General features: G+C 36.1%; 1 protein-coding gene across 6 annotated transcripts in view; it reads left to right on the forward strand.

The window, feature by feature from the left end:
- ROBO2 (roundabout guidance receptor 2) overlaps positions 1 to 27,793 on the forward strand; it is a 1,759,746-nt gene that overhangs the window by 26,305 nt on the left and 1,705,648 nt on the right. For all 6 annotated transcript variants that reach the window (XM_073009644.1, XM_073009645.1, XM_073009647.1 and 3 more), the window contains exon 2: positions 10,138 to 10,259. In XM_073009644.1, the coding sequence (XP_072865745.1) occupies positions 10,151 to 10,259 (109 nt within the window). In that variant the 5' untranslated portion in view covers positions 10,138 to 10,150. The remainder of the gene's footprint in view (positions 1 to 10,137; positions 10,260 to 27,793) is intronic.

Consider the following 27,793-nt stretch of genomic DNA (forward strand, 5'->3'; position numbering starts at 1 on the left):
CCCGCGCTTTCAGTAAAACTACAAATGGCTGTGTCCTTATCGGAGATTTTCCAGGTGGTGTTTGTCCTGGGCTTCAGGAAATTGAGAGATATGTGTTTGTACTGGGCCTGTTTGTGTTGAGAGATATATGGTGGGATGTGTTTGTACTGGGCCTGTTTGTGTTGAGAGATATATGGTGGGACGTGTTTGTACTGGGCCTGTTTGTGTTGAGCCCGGGGCTGAGGAATGGGCCTGATTTCTTTTCACTGCATTCGCATGCGATGTTGGGGACTCACTACCTGATCTCCAAGCCAAGTAACAGACTGTCTTAAGTCATTAATTTGATTAGCCAATTTTGATCAATGCCTTGTTGAGAATTCCACATTTGGGTAGAATTGGCTTGCCAATCATTAACAAAATGAACCATTTAAATAGATTGATGTAACACCATTCCTGCAGTGGTGGCCAGTGCAGTGACTGTAATTAGGCCCATGATCACAGTGATTAAAGTGAAAACAAATCTCTTAGATCTTTTTAGAATTTGCTGTAACATTTCATTAGTTAAATGTATTGAGGGGGACGATTCCCAGGGTCTGGGCAAAGTTGCTGGAATCCAGATTCCTTCTCGAGCTCGAACCAACATTACACTTTTCCTGGAGTCAAAATGGGAGTTAATGCAAGTGTACAAATGACAATTAATGCATTGGACGGTTTGATTGTTCATCCAAATTTTGATATTTCCCACTAGCAGCATGTAAGGAGGCTTAACACAGCTCTGTATGGGAACAGTCAGGTTGGAGGTAAGTAAAGCAGAATGTCTGGATCTACACTGATACTGAGAGACGGGGGTGGTAGCGGGGACAACAGACAGAATAGTTTCCCCTTCCCATACTCACAGTCCAGACATGGCAACAGCCAATTTCCAGAGTTCTGGGTGTTCTGGGCTCAGAATGGGGAATATCATACAAGGCCTCGACGGGGGTAATGCCTTTATCTTCCCATTTTAAGGGAAAGAATGAGCTGAACCTCCTATGCAAAGTAGAATGATGATTCTCCTTCTCCCGATAAGAAATAAAATAAGTAGCCTCCAGGCATTGCTTTCCGCCAGAGGAGCAATTGTTTTTTAAATAGCCCTTTGGTGCCCAGTCTGTTACTAAACCATATGAGTCATTTTAAAATATTACTGCATGTGAGTTAACACAATCTTCCCAAATTAAAGTTTTAGATGGGTCCTCAAAATTTTTAGGGCATGGTTTTCCTGCAGGTTTATATTGGAAGTATGGGGCATCTCCCATTACTCCCCCTTTCATTTGTTTTAAAGGAGAAAGGGAGAGGCCGGAGGCCAAATGTGCCAGTTCCTTTGTAGCTGATCTCTCTGGAAGATAAGCGGCCCAGACTTGAGTTTCTAGATGGATACAACCAGGTGCATGTCCGAGGCACAGAGGGGGGTGTTTATAACCCGTGATAACATTAAATGCAGTGCGTTCTTCTCCTGGTCGAGCAGGGCAATGGTCATCTGTAGCTCCAGGCATCCACACACTATATTGTTAGTGTAGATTTCCGCAGGAGCGTCCATCCAGGTGAGAGGTCGAGTAAGTGGAGGGAAAGGCACATAAGCCCAATAAGAATAATTTTGTGTAGCAGGTAAATCAGTGTGAGAGGAAACTGGTGAGACAGAAAGTATAATGAGGAGAATCATTAAATAAAACCCATTATAAGCGAGATTGAGTGCTGAAGGAGGAAGAGAAAGACAGAGGGATGTTATTTTCAGGCTAATAGAAATGGTGAGATTTTTAGGTTTGAAAGGAGAAAAAGAAAGGTAATTAGAAGTGGGATTAGTTGATGGGTCTCCATTGGCATCAGAGAGGATTGAATCGGACCCGTGTGCCAGCTTCTAGGGAGTTGGCACAGATCTCACCACGTCTGAGGCAGTCTCTGACACAGACATCTTCCTCTGTGGTTTTCTTTGGATGATCTCCTGGTGAAACACAAGCATATCCTCTTTCCCACATTAAGTAGAATTAGAGATAATATTTAAAGGTTTGGGGAAATCCTGTAAGGTAGTAATCGCAGAAATTAGCTCTATCTTTGGAGCAGAAGTATAAGAGGTAGAAATAAGCTTGTCTGTAGGACCTACATAGCCAGCATTTCCATTGCTGGAGCCATCAGTGAACACTGTAACAGCCTCAGGAATGGGCTGATCTTTGGTTAATCGAGGGACCACCCAAGACAACATTTTTATAAAATCAAACAATTTGTTTTTTGGATAATGATTGTCAATAACACCAATAAAATCAACCAAGTGAATTTGCCACAGTGCTGAATGCTGAAAGGCAGCTTGAACTTCGAGCTGATTTAAAGGAATTACAACGAGCTGCAGGCTTCTGATTATTGATAGATGGTACAGTAAAAGCAAATTTTTCATAATCTGATTTATGTAAAGCAATATGAAAAAACAGTCTTTAAGATAAAAAACTATGAGAGTCCAATTTTTAGGTATTAAAGCGGGGGGGGGGGGGCATGCCAGGTTGGACGGCTCCCATAGGTTTAATTACACCCTTAATGGCCCTTAAATCGGTTACCATCCGCCACTTGCCTGATTTCTTTTTTACTAGAAACACGGGAGAATTCCAGGGGGAAAGAGAGGGTTTCACATTTTTAAGTTGTAACTGTTCAGAAACCAATTGAGTTAAAGCCTCCAGTTTTTCTTTAGAAAGCGGCCGCTGCTGAACCCAGACAGGTGTGTCAGATTTCCATTGTAAAGGGATAGGATCAGGAGGCATGGCCGCGGCCGCCACTAAAAAGGATAACCCAAACCTGCCTTGTTTTCTTTTATAGTAACTGGAAGGGGTTTAGTAATCACTTCATGCTTTGGACTGAAACCAAGCCCGGACACAAACCCCATGTTTTCCATCATAGGCTGACTGGGAGCACCATAAGAGTTATGTGGAATATAAATTTCAGCCTAAGGATCTACTAGGCCCTCAAAAGTTTTTTCCTTGAATGTATACGGTGCAGGTGGGCCATTTGTTTAGAAATTACATTAATCCAAAAAGTGACCTTTTCACCTCCAGGGCCCATCCCAGGGCCACGTGTCTTACCTCCTTTGTTTAAAATGATTTTAGGTAGTAAAAGCAATTGAGCTTGTTTAACAGTAGTAAAAGAAACAGGAGCTTGGCCTGGGGCACGTAAGTGTTAGAGAAACTGTGGGAACCTGTGAGCTGAGCCTGAGTGACTAGAATGCCGTTAGTCAGATTTAGCTGAGCTTGCAAACGAGCCTCTTCTGACCATCAGGTACGAAATTGTAAATGCTGAGATGGGGTGAGAGCAGCTTTTGTGAAAAGGCCCCAGTCTAAATGAAGCAAAGTGACCTCAGTACAAAAAGTTTGTGATAACATTTTAACATAAGAAGAAGTAGGGCCATACTAAGTACAAGCATCCTTAAATTCTTTTTAAAAAGTAAGATTGAGTGGCGCATACCGACGCAGACTGGTTGAGGGTGTGAGAAAGGAGAATTGAAGGAGTAGAAGAAGCACGAGTATACTGGTGATTACTGGCGTTCGTGTGTGGAGAAGGGTACAGAGAAGCAGGCTGAGTGGATGGCAGCATGACCAGTTGAGGAACCGAAATGACAGGAGGATGAGGGGCTGAAGTGGAAGGAGGAGGGCCTGCAGAATTACAGGTAAATTTTAGTTTGGTCCTGGAGTCATTAGGTGACACCCAGAGGCAAATGCTGCAAAGCTGTGAAGGGGGAAAAATTAACATAGCTATGGTCCTGGGTGGTGTGAGTCGCAGCAGCAGGAGTTTCAAGTGCCGGCTCTTCTCTTCGTGAAAAAAAGTAAGAGAAGTAGGGGGTAACGTTAAGTCAAATTTACCTGAGTTAGACATTGAATTTTCAGTATCATTCGGTGGGGGAGGAGCAGCTGAATGGAGAGGCTGATCAGATAACAAAGGCCTTGCAGGAGAGAAAAGTTGAGGGGGTATTAGGACGGCACGCACCAAGGCCCAAGCATCCCAAACAGTGACAGGAATATAATTCCCTGTTGAGACCAGTTCCCGGAATGTTGCAACAAGATCCCATACATTTACATATGCAGTTCCTTTTTCAGGAAACGAAGGACAGTATTTTTCCGCTGCCCTGAATAGAGTGACCATGCTCTACAAACAATTTGTGCGGTTAACGCAATCATCACAGGGTCCTGAGGCGACACACATCCTCCTCAGTTTACAAAGAAGATGACGGGATTAAGAGACTAAAGACGGGCATAGGAAGTCACAAGGGTATTGATTGGGGAAGTGATAAGTGTCCGTGAAATCTTCACAATTTATGTTCAGAGATTGCAGTAAACACAGGCGTAAGAAATTATACAAGTATTAATTTGGGGACTAATAAATGTCCATGAAATCTTCACAATTTATATTCTTCTGTCACGGCTTCAGCCGGTCCCTCTGTTCAGGGTCCCTGACTTCCCGCAACACTTACACATAGATGACTTGTCATTAAGTTGTTTTTCACTGAAAAGTCAGTCTGAATATACAGCCTTGTTTCATTCAGATCAGAAAAACTGGGTTACTCTGAAATCTGTTTATCTATAATTTTTAAGTAAGTACAATTTTATAAACCAGTTACTCCTAACTTGAGAGGCCTGGAGGATTTGCTGCAATGTGTATTTCAGGGCCACATCTGCAGAAGTTCTGATACAACGTTTCCTTACTAATACCCGTGACAGTGCGTTTTAGAGGCATCCTGTGTTTTCAGAAGCAGAAGGTTTATGCGCTACCCTTTGGGGGAGATGTGCATGTTATGTTACCATTTAAAGATGTCTGGTTCTTGTGGGGCAAATTGGCAAATGATTTCTCTGAACTAACAGCATTGTGGAATTTTAATACTTTAGAGTTTTCAGGAATCTTAGAGCTGCTTTTCATTTGTCTCGTACATAGAGACTGAACCTTGAAGACATTAATTAATTTGTCACAGAAATTAAATGGGGTTAAAATTTACATTTCCAACCCTTGTCCATGCTCTTCATTCTAAAGCGTGATGGCCTAGAGTCATATTTTAGCCTCTAAGTTTTATCTTATTAATAACTAAAATAAAATAAATAATTGTAAATACATACATGTATTGTATCTATATATACAATTTATATACATTACAATATTAATTTGAATTACACAGGACTTTGGACATCACTATTAAAGCCCAGGTACAGTTCAGACTGAGATAAGCCCTACCTGTGAGAATTTACTAAGGTCAGAAAGACTACTTTTAATAGTGACTCAGTGGCACCTAGTCTAAGGACAAAGGCTCCAGTATATATCTTAATCTAAGTTATTACTGAATGTAAGTCATGTGATGGCTTCTAATGAAAATTTTCCATTGAAAAAAATCAATGTTAATACTGGAACTCGAGAGCTGTAATGGGCTCTGCTGTGTTTTTCTGGCTTAGATTGTGTGCTGTAATATGCTAAGAACAGGAATTGATGACCTGTGAGCTGTGGTCACTTCCTGATCTCATTTGATTCTTTGGTCTTTAGTTTTAAAAGGGTGATCAGAGAGGTTGCTTTATAATGGAGAAGTTGAACAAAAGGACCATCAACCTGCAGGCTCACTGGCACAGCCCAAGTTTCGCTGGACAAGCATTTCAGTAAAGAGGACTATTGCCAACAGCAATACTTGCAAGGAAGCTTTGTTCCAGAGAGGATTTTTTTTTTTTTTAAAGAAGCTGCTAGAAAAACTGACACTAGAAGCTAACTAGAGTCACTCTTTCTAGATAACAATGAAATAGCAAGTCTGAAGGCATTACTTACCTAGATATAGAAATGGACTTTATTTAAGAACCAACTTTATACATACATAATATACCTAGGCTTGTTGGTCAAGTTGGCTGGCTGGGGAAGAATAAAACTATCTAGAAGATCCACGTGAGGAGTGGAACCATTCCGGGAGGGCAGACATTGCTGATGCTGGCCACAGATCCAACCCAGAGATGCTCTGTAATTGAAGTGGTTCTAATACCTGGAAGCTTCGATTTGCTCTTATAATGTGTTCTAAAGCCCCTGAATTCAGGACTATGCTTCCTAATTGGTACCTGTAGATGTAACGCATCTCTGAGACTGTGGTGGTATTTCTCTAGGCTCTGTCGGACAGAACAACTATCTGGAGATAGGCTGTGGAGCCTCTGGACTCCACAACACATTTCACAGCACTGTTTACTCCAAAACGCTTGCCTAATTAAACTAATGTAGCTGTTAGGTAAGACAAGAAGTAATACGTGAACATTCTTAAAGTCTGTTCTCTTTTGCCTTGTGACCTTAAACATTTGAGAGAGCAAGATGAACACTATTGAATGGAAGTCTGTTTCCATAGTCATAGCCAATCTGAAAGCCTAAGTTTTACCTCGCTGTTCGCTGCATACCCAATCTATTTTATGGGCAGAAGAGCACAATGGGCTCAACTATCCAGACTTTAGGAGTTGTTTTAATCTTTAAAGAGCAATAGATACAAGTGAAAGTACATGCATAAAGTAGGTATTTAGTATTTAATTTTTATTCTCATATGCATGAAAAGGGTGTTCCAAAACAAGATTAGAGAAGTCCATGGCATGTCTTTATGGTTAATGTTACTTTATTTATTGGTTCATCTACCGTGCTTCTTTTAAGTTACTTGTTTTTTCTTTCATGGAAAATTTGTTTTAAATGAATTGATTTTACTTTTCATCAGCACAATTGTTGACTAATACCAAAGTTAGTTAGGAGGTTATGGTTTTTATATTTATAGAATGGCAAGGACAGCATTTAGATAATACATCATAGTAACTTGGCATTTATGAAATACTAGTTTTCCATAAACGTCAACTCAGAGAGGAAGGTTACATTTTTTAAAATTATAATAATATTTTGAAAACCATCTGTCCTTTAAAATGCTGCTAAAATATATGTTGGAACTGGTGTTTTATATGCCAATACTTCCTGAAGAGTGTTTTGAGATTTTTTTCAAATACTGCCTCAGTTCTAGATAAAATAGTAAAAATTATGCCTTTAAAATGACTACTGAATGTAGGTAAGAAGAAGTTAAGGAAATATTACATAAAAATAAATTTGCAAAAGTAATTTACTGAAGGATTACTTACAATTTGATGGGTGGATCTGGATATTTTGATACTAAGTAAAAATATTTCCACTATAATTATAAGGGAACAAAGGTCTGCAAGTAGTAGTTAAAAGAATGTGTATAGGCCAAGCACGGTGGCTCATGCCTACAATGTTAGCACTTTGGGAGGCTGAGGCAGGCGGATCACCTGAGGTCAGGAGTTCAAGACCAGCATGGCCACCATGGTGAAACACTGTCTACTAAAAATACAAAAATTAGCCAGGCATAGTGGTGCGTGCCTGTAATCTCAGTTACTTGGGAGGCTGAGGCAGGAGAATTGCTTGAACCCAGGAAGCGGAAGTTGCAGTGAGCAGAGATTGCACCACTGCACTCTAGACTGGGTGACAGAGAGAGACTCTGTCTCAAAACAAAGCAAAATAAAAAGAATGTGTGTACACACACACTACATGCACATCCACATATATCACTAACGTTGGTTTTTGGCAACAACTTCCCATCTTACACACTGTCCACTAATCAGTTAATCCGGCACCACTGTTGTTCTTTTGTAACATTCGTCATTTTTTCTTCGATGTAAAATTATTAATAATTCAAATGTGTGTTGATGTGGCGGTTGAGATTTGCCCGGGATACCCCAATTCATTCACAAAACATTCCAAGTTTTGAGTTAAGTGGTACTCTAATTATATCAGTCATTTAAACCTCAAAAGAGATTCATTATGTACACAAAATTAATGTGTAATTAAATTTATGAGTAAAATTAATTGAAGAAATCAGAAACACAAGGTGGCTCACACCTATAATCTCATTGCTTTCGGAAGTCTAGGTGGGAGGATCCCTTGACCTTAGGAGTTTGAGACCAGCCAGGCAACACAGTGGGATCCCATCTCTATAAAAAAATTAGCCAGGTGTGGTGGTGTGTGCCTGTAGTCCTAGCTACTTGAGAGGTATCGCTTGGGCCAAGCAAAAGTATCGCTTGGGCCTAAGAGTTGGAGTCTGCAGTGAGCTGTGATCACGCCACTGCCCTCCAGCCAGAGCGACAGAGGAAGACTTTAAACATACATAAATAAATAAATAATCACAAAACACTCAAAATTCCAAACCCAGATACATAAACCACAGGAATACTTATGTAAACACATGTTATACATACATATAGGTATGATAAAATACACTTCTGTGTTCAACTTGGGAAAGGTTGATGATTTTAGAAACAAGCTAATAATTCTATTGCCTTATGCTCTAATGATTTTCAATTTGAAGATGTTTATTTGGGATCAAATACATGAGGCTCCATACACAAGACATCTTTTTTTCCCTCTTCTCAGCATCATTGTTTGGCTGATTATTGGACTACAATTGGGAGATCTAGAACTAAATTCCTGCTTAGTGTTTACTTGTTCAGAGCATAGGCTTTGAAATCGTCCTGTTTTGCCTCAGTCTCCACAACAGTACCTAATACCCTCACAACTAGGGGATCCTGTAGCATTTCTCTAAGCCTTGTTTTTCTTAGCTGTGAAGTGGTAAATTTTGAAAGTGCTTTGTTCATAGGATTTCTGTGAAAACTATATTGGGTAAAGAATGTAAGGCACTTAGCATAGTAAAATAACTAGGATTACAGTAACTTTTCATGGAGTGTTTATTAGTACTTAACCTGTCATTGTCATCAAAATTCTGTTTTTACATACGAACTCAGAAGTGTCTTTGTAACCTTCTCAACTCATTTGGTCATTTAAAATGGGGAGGTTGAGTTAAGTGTTCCTTAAATTTCTCTTTAGCTCTGATACTATGAGTCTGAAATTAAGTAATGCAAAGTTGGTAATTAAATCCTCCCCTTTTCTGATGTAGGAGAAAGGGAGAAAGAAAGCTTCTAGCTGGCTGGATTCCCTTGCAAGTTTATTAGAATTGTAATTATGTAGCATTTTGAATAAAGGGTTCATTCTGGAAATCATTAAGTTTACTTTTCTTAACTCCATATTTTGTCAACTGTGGAAAAATTGGGATTTAGGAGTAACCTCTGATTTAAAATTCCACCTGCTAACCATTTAAATTGTAGTCTTGTAATTTCCTAACTTTGGTCTTGAAGGTGTTTATCATTCTTATGCATTATTATACTGTGTTATGTATTTATGCAACATAAAATGTATAGTTTTAACTATTGTACATGTTTACATATGGAAGGTATAGCTTTAGACTTATCGTTATTTAATTTGCTACTTTTGCTTCACTATTTATTTTTGACACTTATCCATATTAGTACATGCAACTCAAGTTTATTCTTTTGAACTATTGTGTATCATTCAGATGTATGAATAAATAAATGCTTTGGTGGACATTTAAGTATTTTCATGTATCAATATGAAAAGCAGTTTCAAAATGAACATTCAAATATACATTGTCATATATATGTATAATATTTGCATATATGAAAGTTCCTGTGGGTTATGTATCTGAAATCAAAATTACAAGTGTTTTGTAACTTCTATAATTAATTTTACTCTCAATTTTAAGTAAACAAGATTAGTTTTTGCACATGATGAATCTCTTTATTCAGTTAAAATGACTGACATAATTAGAATACCACTTAACACTTAAGATTATTTTCAAGGGTATTTATGCTAAACATACATAAATGTGTTGAAAAGTCCTTTTGTACATATGTAGAGACTACACGGTATATTACATTAAGTAATTCGCCTGAGTATTAAGTTATACTTAAGTAGTGTCCATACACAATTTTTTTGCTTGGCTGAACTCCAGTGTGTATATTGGGAGCACTTTTTAACTTTCATGGGTTACATGGCCTGTTTTGGAAAATGATATTAAAAATGTAATTCAGATGAATGCTTAGAATAAAGGTTAAAGATGAATGAGCTTTCATATTAATCATCAATATGACAATCCAAAGGGAAGCAAATGTACCTCCTTGTAAGCAAGATAATTCGGAAATGCACAATGCATATTAGATACGAGATTTGAGCTGTAATATATTTCTCTAAGAATGTAATTTATTGTACTTTCACATCCACCCGCTCAATATGCAGAGTTGAAGATGCAATGGCCAGAAGACATGAAAGTGTCACGAGAAGGATGTGGACATGGGCTCCGGGGCTGTTGATGGCAACTGTGGTCTTTTGGGGTCATCAGGGGAATGGACAAGGCCAAGGTAAGTGCAAGGATGTTCTAATTCTTTGAGAGTTGGATGCGAATTTCACTGTATGATGAAATTATGTGAATCTTTGGTTTGAGGTTTAAGCAATTTGCTGTAATCTTCCCGCAGGTTTTTGTTACAAGGTATTGTAATGCCTCTGCACCAGCTAAACTGAACTAGAATTAGGTGTGAGTAAAGGCATCCAATTTGAAGCCACCGTTCTGAAACTGGCTTTTCTCGGTTGTAATTGATGCTATATATATGTGTGTGATATATTATGAGGCTGTATATATGTGTGTGTGTGTGTGTGTTTTGGGTGGGTGGGTATGAGTATGAGTTTGTGTGTGTGGTATTTTACAAGAACACGTAGCATATAAAGATTTTGTGATTTGGAAGACAAGTTTTCGATGTTTGTTTCTTTTCTTTAGGGTTTTTATGTTTTACATTGTAAAATTTCAAGAACCTTTTCTTAAAGGATGTGACGTTCTTTAGAAATTAAATGAAAAATGTGATGTTTCTCATTCTTCTGCCAAGTGTATTTAGGGGAAATTAATGATAGAGTGGAACTGCAAGGTTGTGGCATCCTGAAATGTCTCTTGGAGAGTAGAAAAGGGCCATAGATTTTGAAATAAGGCTTTCAATAGTGATTTGATCAATAGCTGCATGGAGTGGTTTGTGCCAAATCTAGTATTTATTAATGTATTTTGTGGTAACTATTGTATTGTTTTTGGAGGTGTGTTGCCTGCTCAGATACAAATTTCAATTCCATATTTTATGTGACAAAATGTCCCTGACACCCTTGAAATTTTCTTTTCCTTTTGGGGCAAGTATATTTGGCATTTTTTCCTGCATTTTCAAGGCTTGAAATGAAATCTCTGAGCAGGAAGTTCAGAGTTTATTTCAAGGGATAGGTATATTACTCTAGATAAAATTGAAAGTGTGCAGTGGTATCATATAATTGTGATGAAGTTGAGCTTTGCTAATTCAAAGTATCTAAGAAAGTTTAACACTTTAAAAGATCCTTCAAAAAGAGCAGTTTTCTTGCCATATGTAATATTGTTCAATAAATTTTTGAAATTAAATAGTTACTTTTCAAAACCACAAATACGTGTGTGCCTTTGTATATGAATAGTTGTATATACATGTAAGCAGAAAATACATTTTGTTAATTAAGATCAGCTTTGATTTTAATTTTTCTTTCATGCCATTCAGAATTTATATTAGCATCCAATAGAATCTCATTTTTCTTTTTTGTGATAAAACTAATATAAAATATATTTAATACACATAGTAGTTTCTTCACCAAATGTCTAAAACAAGAATATGTAGACAGTAGCTATGTTGGATTTCTGTGGTTAGAAGAGTTGTTTATTTCTCTGGCAATATGTAGAGTTACTAAAATGCAGCATGACAACACTGTTCTCTGGAATGGTGATCCCACATGACACGTGGTATTACACAGGGCTGCTGAAACCTCCTCTGACCATCACTTCCAGTAGTTGGCTTGTTTTAGATGAGGAATAGGTTATTAGATATTTGAAATATTTGAGAAAAATTGGTTTCTTCTCTCTTATTTACCCAAACACTTTTATTTCCTCAATATTGATTGATCAAATATTCTATCCTTCATTGGGGACCATCATTTATTAAAAAAAATGGCCTGAAATCAATTCCAAGCCTAGCTGTAGTGAAGCTTCTAGTGGTAAATGCAAGTTAAGTAATTTGTTTTCTTTCTAAAAGGATAAATTAAAATAGACTATGATTCAGAGAACAAAACAACTTAATAGAAAACGTAATGGAATGCTTTGATACTATGATTCAGGGAACTTTGCTTCCCCTGTAGTAACTAGATTGAGTGAAGAGGATTGCTTAGGTGTAATGAGCAAGTCTTATAATTGCAAGTATAACCCAAGCTGCATATCGTCATTTAGATCAATAAGCCTCATTAAATATTGAATATTACCTTTTAACTTTTATGCAATTAAGCAGAATTTAAAAATAAAAGTTTTAAAAAATTAAAGTTTTTATTACTAAGTATTTTTAAATGCAAATCTCATAGCTCCTTATTATTGTCAAGAAAAGAATACATTAAAATTTATAAATAAGGTTTTCTCTCTGTGAAGTTTAAAATCTTGCATTAAATATTGGTTATTGGGACTCACAATGTCCAAGATTATGATTAAGTATCAATGAAGTGTGACTCTTGCAGCAAATATGCATGCAAATGTTATAAGATTATTTTCACATGATTTCACATAATTTCTTAAGCATAATGGTATAAGTAAATTATATTTTCTACACAAGCTCTTCATATTTATGAATAGACTGTGTTCTAAATGTTTAAGTCACTGGGAAATCCTAATGTTCCTTCTTAGAGAAACCACATGAGAAATTTAACGTGAGAGTTAAAAAAATGGAAGACAAAAATCGATTTAACAAGGACTGTAGATTAATATCATAGTATTATCTCAACTCTGTTTAACCACTGCTTATAAACAATGATATAAGAAATGCAGTCTGAAGTCTGAATTCTAAATAAGAATGTAGGGCTATTATCCCTCTGGGGCCCTTAGGGTCAAAATAAGAGAAAAGGGATGAATGGTGGGTTGGAAGTAAGTTAATGATCCTTGTCAATGTTTTGTATCTGTCAAGAAAAGCATCTGCTTGAGGACATCCATTTTCCTACTTCTGAGTTACAGAATAATAGGTACTTATCCTGAATGTACTCCCTGATGTGGACTCTGTCTGTGTCTATGCTGCTTAGGTGGTTTGTGCATGAGAAAGTGCTTAATATCTGAAAATGAAGCCAATCCTTAAAGAAAGATATATATGAATTTTAAAAGGAAATATACCTACGGTGGAAATAAATAACATAAATATCTAGCTGTATTTTGTCTTTTTGGTAACTATTACAATATATACCTTTTCAAACAACTAAGTTCAGCACTGACTTTGGGAGAATCTAGATGAAACTGAACTGACATAGAATAAGCATGGGTGTAATTAATAGCACAGCGGGAAAAACCATGGGAGTGTTTCCTGAGAAAGAGGGACTATAGGGAGGCACCAGAAAACCCAACCCATTTCAGGATTCTTGGGATTGCCAGCAGCAGTTATTATATTCAGAACCTAGAACTTATTTCTAACTCAGCAACCCATAATTCTGGCTGAAGTGCAGTGGTGCAGTAAATAGCTCATCGCGACCCCAAACTCCCAGGTTCACACTGTCCTCTCCTCTCAGCCTCCGGGTGGCTATGACCACAGGTGTGCACTACCATGACCAGCTAGTTTACTTTATATTTTATTTTCATTTCATTTGTAAAAACTGGGTCTTGCTATGTTGCCCAGGCTGGTCACGGACTCCTATCCTCAAGCAATCCTCTAACCTAGGCCTCCCAAAATACTGAGATTACAGGCATGAGCCATTGCGTCTGGCCCAAAAATATTTCTGTCTTAATGGCTTTAACAAAGAAGTGCTATTTTGGGGATATATACAATGGTGTGCTGTTTTGGAAGGACACAAAAATACTTATAAGAAGAATGGAATGAATATGTCAGTATGTTTTCAAAAGCAAGTTAAGCCCAAGTTTTTAAACAAGCATAATTTTAGAGTTTTTGTAACTAACTTAGGGTTTAAATGTGGCAAAAATTTTAAACATTATCATGAATACACAGAAAATTTTAATCAATGTGGTTTCCATGATGAATTTACATGCTTAAATTCCTAATTTCAATCTGCTGCTAGATATGAGAAAGTTTGAAATTTTGAAGAAGCAAGCAACACTTACAAATGTAGCAAACTTAAATCTTGAGGACAATTTAATTTAACTTCCATCTTTATGACCAGATTTTGGGTCAGCGATTGGCCCAAAATCTTATTGGTAATGCTTTAAGCATTCAAAAAATAAAATCTGGTAATATCTGGCAATTCCAATTTTCAGTTTTTTTGATCTTCACCGTGAAATAATATTTAAGTTAAGGGGCAAAATTTTGGAAAAGCAGATCACTTTGTTGTCCTATTTAGCAAGTTCTCAGTATGCCATCTTGGAGTCATTACAAGTAATTATACTAAGATAATATCTTGTGTTTTGTATTTCATTGTTACACATCCAGTTTTTCTCTAGAGATATCAGAGAAAACCTATTCAAGAAGGGAAGGTTAGATAAACAGCCTTCTCTCTCTCTGTCTTTGCCTCCATTCGGTCCCTTGCAATCATTTCCCAATGCATTTCAAAGTTACTTTTATTGTTCCCTTCATTTTCTCTTTCATTCCAGAAATTTAAGTGATTGTGTAATTCTTCTGACAGCTGAAGGTAGTATGCGACTTTGAATTAAAGGTTTAAGGCTACAGCTTTTCAATTAGAAAATCTCAGATCATGTGATCTATGAGTTTTAATATCTTAGGATCACTACCAGTAAGGAATAATCACTTTGAAAAACCTTAATGCTACCTAGAGTTTGTGTTTTGTGAGGTTGCTTGGTAAACTATTTTCATTTGATAATTGAATATTGCGTCAGGAGAGGTGAGCTCAGACATTTGGCAATGAATATTGAGTATTCCAAGAGGCATGACCTGAAAATATCATCAAGCTAAGTAGGAGTGAAATTGAACTCTGCTGTATAATAGAAGTCAGTGGTTTTTACATTCTTTATGATATGCAAATATTTTTATATTGTGGTAGATAATCATTTGTATGGAAAAATTTAACTGAATTTAATTTATCCTATGGCAGAATTATATTACATAGGTCATTTTAGTTTTTGAGTTAAACGTCTTAAAATTATAAATGCAAATATTCAACACATAAAACCCACATGAATATACACTTGCAAACATTTGAAATCCTAACAGTCATTTCTAACAGCTTTTTCCTACAAAAGAAGCCAGCTATTCTTAGAGATTACATGCATTCCCACAGCTTGAGAGGTTCACGTAAACAGAGAAAGTATTACAGCAGTTTAAGAATACCAGTGGGTTTACTTTAAAGACAATAACACTTTTGAATGACTTGTCTTCAGAATTTGATTTCTTGAGAAAATTATCTGTGTCGATTAATCATGCATTTCAGATAATTTCCAGACATCTGAATGTTGTTTTCTTAGAAGTAGTCAGCAAGCCTTTTAATGCAGTCTGCATGGGAGATAGCAACAACGTGTATGCTGTATGTCTGCTAGTAGAGATTTGTTTTTGAGTGCTTCCTTAAAAAAATATTTTTTCTGCAGAAAGTGATTTCTTTTTTATAGTTTAGATTAGATGATTTTAAATGTTTTTATGTTTTAACTTGTCTTTCTGATCATCAGGGTCATTGCCATAGAAAAAAATGCAAGTTATAGCATATTTAACTTTTATAAGGAAAGAAGTGGATAATTTAGACTTTTTTGTTTTACTAAATTGAATTACATCACTCAATATTTGGATGGCATTAATTTACAATAGTAACAAAAAAATCTTACTATTCATCATAATAAACTATTATTTCTTTCACATTTGTTTAACTTAATTTGTTCTTTAAGGTACATCTCCTAATGAAGGTTTCCTCATCCTCTGAAGCTGAATTTATCTAGGAAAAAATATTTTACACACCATCCCAAGTGATATAACTATTTGTATTGAGCTTTGATGTTCTAGTTGAACGTATTTGAAGACTGTATAAACCCTCAATTTAGAATTAAGATTTCATTTGGAGATTTTGGTTGCATTTGAAATTTGTTGTGGAATTGACCGTGAAGAACAGGTAAATTTACTAGATACCATTGTCTGTGTCACAGTTTAGTCTTATCTCTCTGCCTATATGTCAAGAGAAATAGAAATAATTGGTATAAACAGGAAAAAAGAAGTAAAGTGGTAGGATCAGGTGTGAGAAATATATAAGCTAAGATATTCTTTTTTTTTTTTTTGAGACAGAGTCTTGCTCTGTTGCCCAGACTGGAGTGCAGTGGCACAGTCTTGGCTCACTGCAGCCTCCACCTCCCAGGCTCAATGATTCTCCTGCCTCAGTCTCTCAAGTAGTCAGGATTACAGGTATCCATCACCACACCCAGCTAATTTTTGGATTCATTTATATAAAACCTAGAGACTAGGTTTTACCATGTTGGCCAGGCTAGTCTCAAACTCTTGACTTCAGGGGATCTGCCTCCCAAAGGGCTGGGATTTCACGTGTGAGCCACCATGCCCAGCCTAAGCTAAGATATTCTACAATCTAATAATAGTAAAATACAGTGTAAATTGTTTGAAATTAATCTGTATATGAAATTTTTTCTAGGACTTTCCTGCCAAAACAGTAGGAATAGAATGGCAGAAGGAAGGAGGTTCCTTCTACAAGCAGGCACACATCCTGTTTCACTTCATCCTGTGATCTGTCTCGTAACCATCTCCTAGTGTGAAGTGCTGAAACTGCTTTAAGAATAACTTAATTCCTTTATGTACAAACTAAAGTACGAGAGCCTGAACCTTGGAAACCAGGAGATTCCAAATAGCCTTATGTGTGAGACTGGGTGCCACAGATTTTGGCAGAAATTACTGCTTATTCTTAATTCTTATTGTTCCTTTCTAACACTTCAGCTTATAATGCCAATATCGACCTCAGCCTAAAGACAAGCTCTAGAATCACTTGTGTTACTTATTGTGCTTCCTTTAAAAAAACTCATGAATTACACATGAATTTCAAAGTTGCCAACTGAGATTCCAAGAGACTTAAAAAAAAAAAAAAACACAACCTGGCACCTTTCCATTATAAACGCTGTTCACAGTGTTCACAGTGTTTGTCTTTAAGGGACATGCCTCATCCATCGCAACTTTTCTTCCGTAAATCATCATATCTTGCCTAAAAGTGTTTTCTCAAAAGTTAGGAAGCACTAAGATTTACAGATTGTCATATCACACCTTAATCTACTTATCAACTTTAGCATTATCAAAGCATGAACTGTTTTGGGTTTTCATAGTTAATTATGTTTGTCATAATAGTTGGGATGCAATTGTTTTTCTCATGATTATTTTGTACTTGTTTTTCTTATGGTAACTTCTGATGCTTGTTTGTAAGACCTTCCTCTCTTTTCTCCATCTGGTTATCTTCTTACTTTCTGTCCCTTAACTCAGATATCACCTACACTGCGTGTCTTTCTGGATTGCTTCTCATTTAACTGTTGCTTCTCATAGTTTACATACCTCCTCCTATACCACACTATTGATATTTCTCAAATTGCACTATAATGCTGGTTTGTGTCTTTATTTATTTATAAACTCCTTGATAATTCAGACCATACATTTCTATATTCAAAAAATACTTATGAGGTGTTTACTTTGGGTCAGGAATTATTGAGTGAAGGAGATTGACCAAAACTCTGCCATCATGAAGCTCGCATTCTAACGTAGGGAGACAGATAACAGACAATGAGCTGCATAAATATGCAAAGTATCGTAAGTCAGATGTTGAAAAGTATCCCTGGATAGGGATCAGATAATTTTGATAGGGTAATTTTTAATTGGATAGTCAAGAAAGGTCACACAGAGAAGATGGCAATGGGAAGAACAAGATAGTGAGAGCTGCTGTGTCTGGAGCAAAGCACACAATTTGGAGTAGTAGAAGATTCCAGAAGTAACAGAATAGAGGAGAAGAAGTGGTAATTGTGTAGAGTCTTACTTGCTGTTGTAATGACCTTGGCTGTGGTTTGAAGTGAAATGGAAAGTTGATAGGGACCTTAGTTTTCTTTTTAATAATTCATTATGAATTTTGAATGGTCACTATTAAAGACTCAATAATTTTGCTTTATTACTGTTGCAATTGACTACAAACTAGTGTATTAAAGAAATGTTACATTCTAATTTAAATAGATTGAAATAGGTTTTTATCTTTTTATATTTCTCATTACTGAATATCTCATTTTTGATTAATTTGAAAGCATTCTAGAATAGTGAGCCAATGCAATTCAGCATAATGCATAACTTATTCTTCATCAGATTTAGGTATTTAACTGAAGATGCTAATTAGAAAGTTCACTTGTTCTGTTGGATGATGTTGATAAAGTTACTTTCAAATGACTGTCACATTAATTGATATCATATTAAGTTGTGTTTCTGGAATCCAAATTTAGGCAGTGGTAATGTGTCAATATCTCTAAGTGGATACCTTTTATCTCTACGGTCAAGGATACTTGAAAGTGGGAAAACATACTGGCTTCACGTGTTGGAACTAGGACTTACCGGAAATATTTCAGTTTGTTTTGTTTCCTGGCGGAATTGTCTTCTTGGAAAGACCGTGTTTCCTTCTACCAGGAAAAAAATTGATCCTATGCTGCTTTACTTTAATGCTTTGCTTTTGTCAAAATAGTGTTTTCTTAGGAAAATTAACCTATCATAATATAATGAAAAGAGAAATACCGAAGACACAGAATGATATACGTGTTAATATTGAGTAGAGAGCATCAAGGGACATGAGAAGAGAGGGCAGCAGAGAGAGAAGAGAAATACATAGTATAACAAAAATTAGTAAACAGGATTAGCATATACATGTAGTCAATAAGTCAATAAATGGCTATTTATAGAAAGCCTACCAGGCACTAGGGATTATAGCAGTGAAGAGGGCAAAGACATAATTGGCTATACGGTAGTGCGGAGGGAAACAGGAAGAAGACATGCAAATACCTACACAAAGCAATGGTGTGAAGGGCTGCAAGGTGCACTACCATGAGGAAGATCCAGGTGATAAAGTGGTTGAGTGAAGCTGGCAGGTAGGAAGGCACTGATCTGGCTCTAGGTGTTTCAGAGAGTTTTTCTCTCTGAGGAGGTAATATTTCATTTGAGAGTTGAGTGAAGACTGAACAGTCTTCTACTATTTATGGTAGATAGGGAGGTACTTTGCAGATCTGGGGTTCTCTGAACAGAAAGAAGGGCAGATACAAAGATTCTGTAATTTACAGAGAGCTTGGTAGTTTCTTGCAAAGAAAACAAGGCCGGTTTGGCTGGAATGTCCATGAAGGAAGAACGTGGAGAGATATTACATGAGTACTCTCAGGGACCAGATTTAGATCTCATATCAAGTGTGAGTATAAATTAACTACAATGAAAAGTATATGATGGATATGTGATATGATCAACTTAGCTCTTAGGAGGGTGTACTTTTGTGGGAGAGTACAGTAGTGAAGGAAGGGGGTATATTTAGCTGACTATTGCACCTGTCCAATTGAAGGATGATGGTGGTTGGGATTATGATTGTAGCAATAAAGTTAGAGAAAATCAGTTGAGATTGAAAATTGATTTGAAGATGATTGAATTTACTGAGCAAGAATTATACCAAGGTATTTGGATTTAGGGACATGGGGGATTATGGTCACTTTTAGTGATATGGCAAAGTCTTGATGACATGAGGCAGTTTGCAAGTAACAGAGGTGTGGGTAGGTGCATATGTGTGATTGATTTCACATTTTTTAATCTTAAATTGAGACGCTAGTTAGAATCCAAGTGGAGATATCAAGTAGGCACTGACGAGTTGACTTGGCTAGAGATGTGAGTTAGATAATCATAGCCTATAGATCATGCCTGAGATCATGAATCTAGGTGAGGGGTTGGCAAACTATCATAGCCCATGAGCCAGATCTGATCTGCTGCCTGTTTTTGTATGGCTCATGAGTTATAAATATGTGTTACATTTATAAGTCTAAAATGTAAAATATAGGGAAATTTTTCAGCAAGGAAAGTTCCATAAATTTGCCTCTTGGCAACACAAAGCCTGCAATATTTGCTGTCTGGCTCTTTGTCAAAAATTTTGCTGACTCCTGATCTAGATGAAACCCTATGGGGAGAGAGTGTTGATGGAAAGGAGAAGCATCATATTGGAAATTAAAATTATGTCAACTGAAGTGTATAGGGTAGAGAATTTAAGCCTGAGTATAACAGTAAGGATTAAAATAACAATAAGTTCATTATCAGCATGATCAATAAAACCTTTGTGGGCAAAAAGGAACTATCTTCATCAGACCATTCACTCACTCATACAAAGATCTTAGGCAGGAAATATAACTTGTTTGAGGGTCTGAGATAAGGCTAATGTAGTTTGGACAAAGAAAGCCAATGGGAGGATGACATTACATCTGGCCAAAGATTTAGGGAAGAGCCAAATACTTCAGGCTTTTTAAAGTGATCTTCAGATAAAGAGGAAGTCATCAAGGCATTCTGAAGTTGGAAGATCCAGTCACATCTGATGGGAAAAAATCAGTCTGGCTGTATGTGCATCTTGGATGTAAGGAATGGATATCCAGCATGGATATGAAGTTAACACTGTCCACTGCAAATAACAAAATGAAGGCCCCAGGTAGTCTTGGGAAGGGCAGATTTGGTACAAAATCCTTATTGGAATGGGCTTAAGCATTAAGGGGAATAAGGATCTAGCTGTTGTGTTTAGTGGAATTTCATCAGTCTTTTTGTTGTGTATGATATATAGATGGTCAAAATAAGGAACTTCTACATTTTTGGTTTTTGTTTTATTTTAATTGAGATTTGAATTAAAAATAAGAAACTTTTATTTTCAAAATTGGAGACTGTGTTTAAAAGTATAGAGTAGGGCTAAAAAAAAACATAAAACTCTCCTAATGAGGAGAATGCTTATCATGACTCTAATAATAATAAAATACTTCTCTGATAAATTTGTTTTTTTACTGCTTCATTATTTAGGTATGTGTGGGAAGTTGTACCCTAGCCACATGCCAGTTCACCCCGTGAACTTGTTCTTCAACGTGGCCCAAATATTTGCTTCTATCTTTAGCCTTTCGTGGTTTCTTATATGGACTATTGGCTCTTCCTACTTGAGCCTTCTGGTGGTACCATGTGAGCGACATGCTACTCCATGGCAACGGGCACCACGCTGTAGGGGAATTGTCATACCTGTCAATCACTGTGAGCGACATGCTACTCCATGGCAACGGGCACCACGCTGTAGGGGAGTTGTCATACCTGTCAATCACTACCTCTAGAATGTGGCCTTTCATGAGTCCTGAGGTTTCATACTGTTTCTCTGAGCTTAACAATATTTATACTGAAAAAATAAACGCGTTCTTCTATCTTTAACATTTTATATCTTATAATTTGAATATCCCCTTTTCATTATACTACTTAGCTGCTAAGTTATGTTATAAAAACAAGTTTTAATTATCTGTAAACACCTTCAAATCTAATCCAGTGAAGACTAATGTCTGGTTAACATCTGCTAGGACATTTATTTCCATACAATATTTATAGCGCATTTTTGTTATTGAAATGATTACTGTTTAGTTTGAAATAGTGCACCCTGAGGATTGGAACGATAAATGGGTAACTCTTAAACAAAGATAATATTTTTAGATTTTTGTATTTAAAATACTGGTTATCAAAAGAAAAAACCAGATGTTATTTGTTTATGTTTCTGCTTGAGGTACTGAATCTATTTCAAGTCATATTTCTCAGTATATCACTTAATTTTGCTGAAATAATAACACACTATCTTTAGCTACTTTTTTTCTCAGTATGTCTACTTGTCGCTCACCATTTCTGCCTCATCTCACATCTCATTCTTTATTTCTTTTTCTTTGGTCTACTTTTACTTTGGGGATTCTTTCAACTTAGTTTTCTTGTTTCCTAATAATTACCATTCTTCTGGCACATACACAGATATACTTTTCCATTTCATTTGTGAACTTATCTTAGAGGCATTTTGTGTGTGCCTTTTACCCATAGCTTCTCAGAAGTCCCTTTGGAGGTTACTGATTTAACATGTCACCTACTGTGAAGTTTACTTGGCATGATGGCAGCTGACTTTTGTCTTTACATGGATTGAAATGTTTTCTCAACATGGACTGGTAGGATTTTTTTTCCTTAAACATTACGTTGCCTTGTAAACAAAAGCAAACCAAAAACTCAAAACTAATGTTCAGTATTGGTGCCCCTGGAAATAGCTGCCTTCTCACTAAGGTAGATTTTGTCATCCAACTTTGTGTGTTGTTGAACACATGTGGTACTGTATGAACAGTTACTCACTAGACTAGAAAACATTGCTATGACCAGTTACCAGAAAAATAAGTTCAGATTGCTCTTTACATTCCACAGATGACCCTTCTGAAAGCTATTTGAATTCATTATAAGTTATAGTTCTGTTAGTATTACTTTAATTCATTTGTAATCTGAACTTTATGTGCAATGCATTTTTTCTCGTGTTTAATCATTTTTGTATGCTAAATCATTTGCAAACAAATGGCTTGTCCTTGAGAAAGAATTTAAAACTGAAAGTACATTAAGTGTCATCTGGGAATCTGTGTCAGTGGTTTTATCACTACATATGCGTGTGTGTGTGTGTGGTTTGTGAGTGTGCATATCACCTACTTTCATCACATTTATTTGACAAAATTGATATGTAATCTCTAAATCACTGTGTCTCTAACTTCAGTGTTATCCCACAAATACAAATTTTTATCCTAAAATTGGTAGTACCCTTTGTAAAACTAGAAGCTCTCATTTGTGCAAAGGAGGAAAAATAAAAAAAGAAACAAATTCAATAAAAAAATTAAAGGTCAGATTTCTTTTATAGCTGCTGAGTTCCTTTCTTTCCTTTCCATCCTCCCCACATTCCCAAATCTCAACAAAGTTAAAAAATTAAAACACACATAATGAGATCATATGTTCACCTTGTTAAGGAACTGAAGTATTACATATACAAGATTATACCTTAATAAGGAGAGGGAGAAATATGAAGATGTAAATAGAATATGAAAATGTATTATAATGTGGTTCTATTCTAAAGTGTTTTCTATGTAGGCTAAGAGTATATTGCCAGGAAATTTTAAGAAACCCACTCCATTGTATAGAAGAGAATGTGTGTGGATCTCTTAATTCTGAAATGTTTATAACTGAGTATAGCAGGTCTTCGAATGATGACGTTTCATTCAATGTCGTTTCATTGTAACGTTGATGAGAAAAAACAAATTGATTCCAGTTGGAGTTCACTCTCTGTGCAGAGCTTATGGATTCTCTTCATGTGTGCATGGATGTTCTCTGGATGCTCAAGTTTCCTCTCACTTCCCAAGGCTGTGCATGTGAGGTTCACTGACATGCCTATGTGGTCCCAGTCTGCGTAACTGTGGGTATGTGTGACTGCACCTGCAATGCGATGGTGTCCTGCCCAGGGCTGGTTCCCACATTGCGTCCTGAGCTGACGGGATAGGCTGTGGTCAACTGCAACCCTAAAGTGAAATAAGTAGGCAAATAATGATTTTACTAGTTTTTATTAATCTTAAATGTATGAATAGCTCAAATTTATTTCAGTATTTAATATTAGAAATGTTTTGATCTTTATCTACAAGTTCGTTGATGTTTTTGTTACCAAAAGCCAGAGAAGCTTAACTTTTTTTTGTATCAACCTATGGTAAAATGGGTTTCGCTTAGTATAGTTTTGCACCAATTAACCATCCCCAATTTATCCCCCGTATGCGTGTATCAAAACATCAAACGTGGCCATAAATATATATGCCTATGACCAGTTTTCAAGAACCTATCGATGATGTTAAGTGAAGACTTATTGTAGTCCTTTTTTGACATAACAAAAATGTGTGTGTGTTGTCAGAGATTGAAAAACTTTCTGTAAATAACTAGACAGCAAATATTTCAGGCTTTGCCAGCCATCTGTAGTCTCTGTCTCTTCTTCATCTACTCATTTTTCTTCTCCCCCTTCTTCTCCTTCTTTAAATGCTTTAAAAATGCCAAAACAATTTTTAGCTCTCAGCCATATGAAACAAGCCATTGAGTAAATTTGACTTGTAGACCCATAATATGTGAACTCCTTACATCATCAGAACGCTATATGTATATGTGTGTGTGTGTGTGTGTGTGTATATATATGGAATGCTATTTATGAGAAATTAATGGTGCTGCCAGCAGACAGAAATTAGCCTAAGTTAAGTTTGGGCTTTGGAATTCAGGGGAATGCTATGCACAAAAATGCTCTGCTTTTAAAACAAGTTACTAACGATCCATTTCTGATATCGGAAATATATGAAAACTACCAATTGAAGGGGCATTATTCATTACTTTAGTGCTGCTACTCAAGTGTGGTAGAAAAAGAACCCAGAAAATTTCCCTGTCCATTTGAACCTTCATGCAATAAAATTTCCAAATCTTTTTTTGAACAGTTTTTTCTGATAGCTCTCTTGTGTACTTTATAAGTACATTTTGCTGCTTATTCTCAGTAACTGTACTGAAGCAATCTCTGTTTTCCTTTATCAATCAAAATAAAATAAGAAATTTAGCTTAATACTAATATTAAGCTGAAGTGCAAGATTATGAAAAAGAGACAAAAGAAGCAGGATACATTGACCTTTTGATAATTGCAAAGGACAGCAGATCAAACAAAGACTGGACTTTAATGTCTTACATTTTCAGAATCTGTCACAGTAAGTTCATTGGGTCCAGAAATAGGTTTTAATCCTAAATTGAAATGACTCAGAATGCTGTTGTAACATTGAGTTTGGTGGAAAAAGTGAAGTTAATGTTTTTCTCAATATTTTTTTAAAATCAAACTATGATTGATTTAATTATAAAATGGACTGATTCTAAAGAGCTCATTCTGACTTTGGAGGTGAAAATTCTGACTTTGGAGGTGAAAATGCTTTTACTCCAATCACTAAAATCAATTTCTCTAGATATCTGATTTTATTCTGCTTTATAACATAAAGAATGAAACTATATTTATTAATGAAATGTAATCTAGCAAAGTGGCATAAGCATAATTATCAGTCAGTTACTAAAATTGTGTGTTTTTTCCATTGCATGAAAACCCTGCCTTGTTTTAATTTTTATTAATCGACTTTTTAAAAGCAATTTTAGGTTTGCAGAAAGAAGTGAGTAAGCATTCACATGTCATCCTCAGCTTCTACCCTAATTTCCCCGATTTTTAACGTCTTGCAATGGTGTGGTACATTTGTTAGAGCTGATGAGTCAATATTGGTACATTATTATTGACTAAAGTCTATAGTTTATATTAGAGTTTACTCCTGTCTTATGAATTCTATAGGTTTTGTCAAATGTGTAATGACAAATAATCCTCACTACACTGTCATACAGAATAATGGATTCACTTTCCTAAAATTCTTCCATGCTCCACCTATTCATCGCTTCCTCTCTCTCCTCCAAATCCCTCATAACCACTGATCTTTTTACTGTCTCCATAGTTTTGTTTTTCCCAGAAGGTTATGTAGTTAGAATCATCCAGTATGTAGACTTTTCAGACTGGCTTCTTTCACTTGGCAATATGCATTTAAAGGTTCCTGTGTGTCTTCTGTGGCTTGACAGAGTACTATTCCATTGCCTGGATATACCACAATTTATTTTTCCATTCACTTCCTGAAGGACATTTTGATTTTAGTGATCATGAATAAGCTGCTATAACATTCATGGAAAGAAGGTTTCTGTGTGGATGTAAGTTTTCAACTCCTTTAAGTAAATGCCAGGGAATGTAATGGCTGGGTTATGTGGTAAGGGTATGTTTAGTTTTGTAAGAAACTGCCAAACTGATGCCCAAAGTAGCTGTACTACTCTGCATTCTCACCAGCAACGAATAAAAGTTCCTGTTTCTCTTCACACTTGCCAGCATTTGGTGTTATAAGACTTTTGGCTATTTTCCATTTTAATAGTCATGTAATAACATCTCACTGTTGCTGTGACTTTCTGTTCCCTAATGATGGATGACTAGTAACTTTTCAATATTCATATTTGACAGTTATAGTTAGACCTTTGGCCTATTTTTCAAATGAGTTGTTTTCTTTCTTATTCTCGAGTTCTTTGTATACTTTAAATGCCACTAATTTATCTGATATGTGTTTTGAAAAGATTTTCTCCCAACCTGTGTCTTTTCTTTTCATTCTAAGCACAGTTTGTTAACAAAAGTCTTTAATTTTAATGATACTCAATTTCTCAAATTCCTCTTTGTCTAAGCCAATAAATCAGAAAGCTTTTTATCATTTCATATGACTTGATATTCAGGCAAGGTCTATATAAGCCCCTTTCAACAGTCATAAAGTTTAGAAACTCTCACCTCACAAACAATAACAACAACAACACAGAAACACAAATGACAGCTTTTGATGTTGTCTTGGTAATTTCTCAATTCAAGAACAGATTACCGAGCTTTACAAGCAATACATATAGATGTCAGTTTCACAATAAAATACCTTATGATATTTGTCAAATCACCTTAGTTTTGGTCTACTTATTGCTATTAGACTAAAATGTAATTTGTCAGACGTGAGAAATCTTTTTGTAGTATTTTTTATGCAACTAAGTATTTATTTTAGCTTTTTTAGTTCTTCCCTTGCTGTTTCTCCAGTATGGTCATTCCAGTTGTCTATATAGATGTATTAATACCAGGTACATAATAAATACAGTTATCTCCCACGTGTACCCCAAACCCCTTCCCTGTTCATGCAGTCAACGTAAAGGAAGCAGGTCAAAAGGAAAGCCTGTATCCTGTGGCATGCTAGGTTGTAAGGAAAGGTACAAAATTAATTTACCATGTCTGAGTTTTCTTCTTCTCTGTCTTTGTTCCATGTAATGCATGTGCGTTTCTTATTCCTCAGGCCTCTCCAGTCCTACCACTCGCAGGGATACTTGATACAGCTATAAGGCTCTGTCTTTATCAGGTCCCTCTGGGTTGCCCCAGGCCAGGAGTGGGAAATAGAGGAAGTGAATGTCTGTGTCTTTATTGTGTATCACACCGAGCAGAAACCTAAAGAAGCCTGTGCAGCGAATGGCTCTCCTCTTTCTCCAAAAACCACCTACCCCTTCAACTCCCACTGCTTAAAGGAAAATCTTGTATTAGTCTCCCCATTTTCTCCTCACACTTGCTTTAGCAAAGCAGTTCCTAAACCTCTGTTAATGTATGTCCCCACCCCTAAGTCACAATACTGTCTTATGTCACATCACAGAAAAGAAGTTCAAAACAAAACAAAATGAAACAAAGCCACAGTGTTATAAGAAAAATAGGTAAATTTTACAAAAGTTGTGTACTGTATCTCTGCTTTGAATTTCATCATTTGCCAAAGATAGTAAAACTCTTGGAAAACTATAAAACAGGAACTTACCTAATATGTTTTACCCAATATTTTTCAAACATTTTTGGAAGGATACTTATTAACATCTTGCACAGGTAATGTTCCATGAAAAATTTAGCATAGGACCAATCAGGTATTATATGCAATAATGCAGATATATGAAAAATTAACATAATGAAATAAATGACTTTTCAAAAGGTATTGATCATAGATCCACATTTTTTTTGGTTCAGGTGAGGCAATTAGAATGTCAAAAAAATTAAAGAAGCATAAAACAACCATCTAGTGAGAGGGATGAATGCCACTGGGTGGAAAGTTATTAGAAGATAAATTAGCATATTGACCTTTTTTGCCCTCTATGTAGTTTTTTTGTTTTGTTTTGTTTGTTGTTTTTTGCTAGTACCAACAGAAACAAGTTCATTTTATGGTTTGTGTCACTGGAAATGTATGACTTAGTGGTAGCTATATAGCAAACTTCAATATGTA

This window comes from Chlorocebus sabaeus, chromosome 22 (genome assembly GCF_047675955.1).
Source record: "Chlorocebus sabaeus isolate Y175 chromosome 22, mChlSab1.0.hap1, whole genome shotgun sequence".
Classification (NCBI taxonomy): Eukaryota; Metazoa; Chordata; class Mammalia; order Primates; family Cercopithecidae; genus Chlorocebus; species Chlorocebus sabaeus.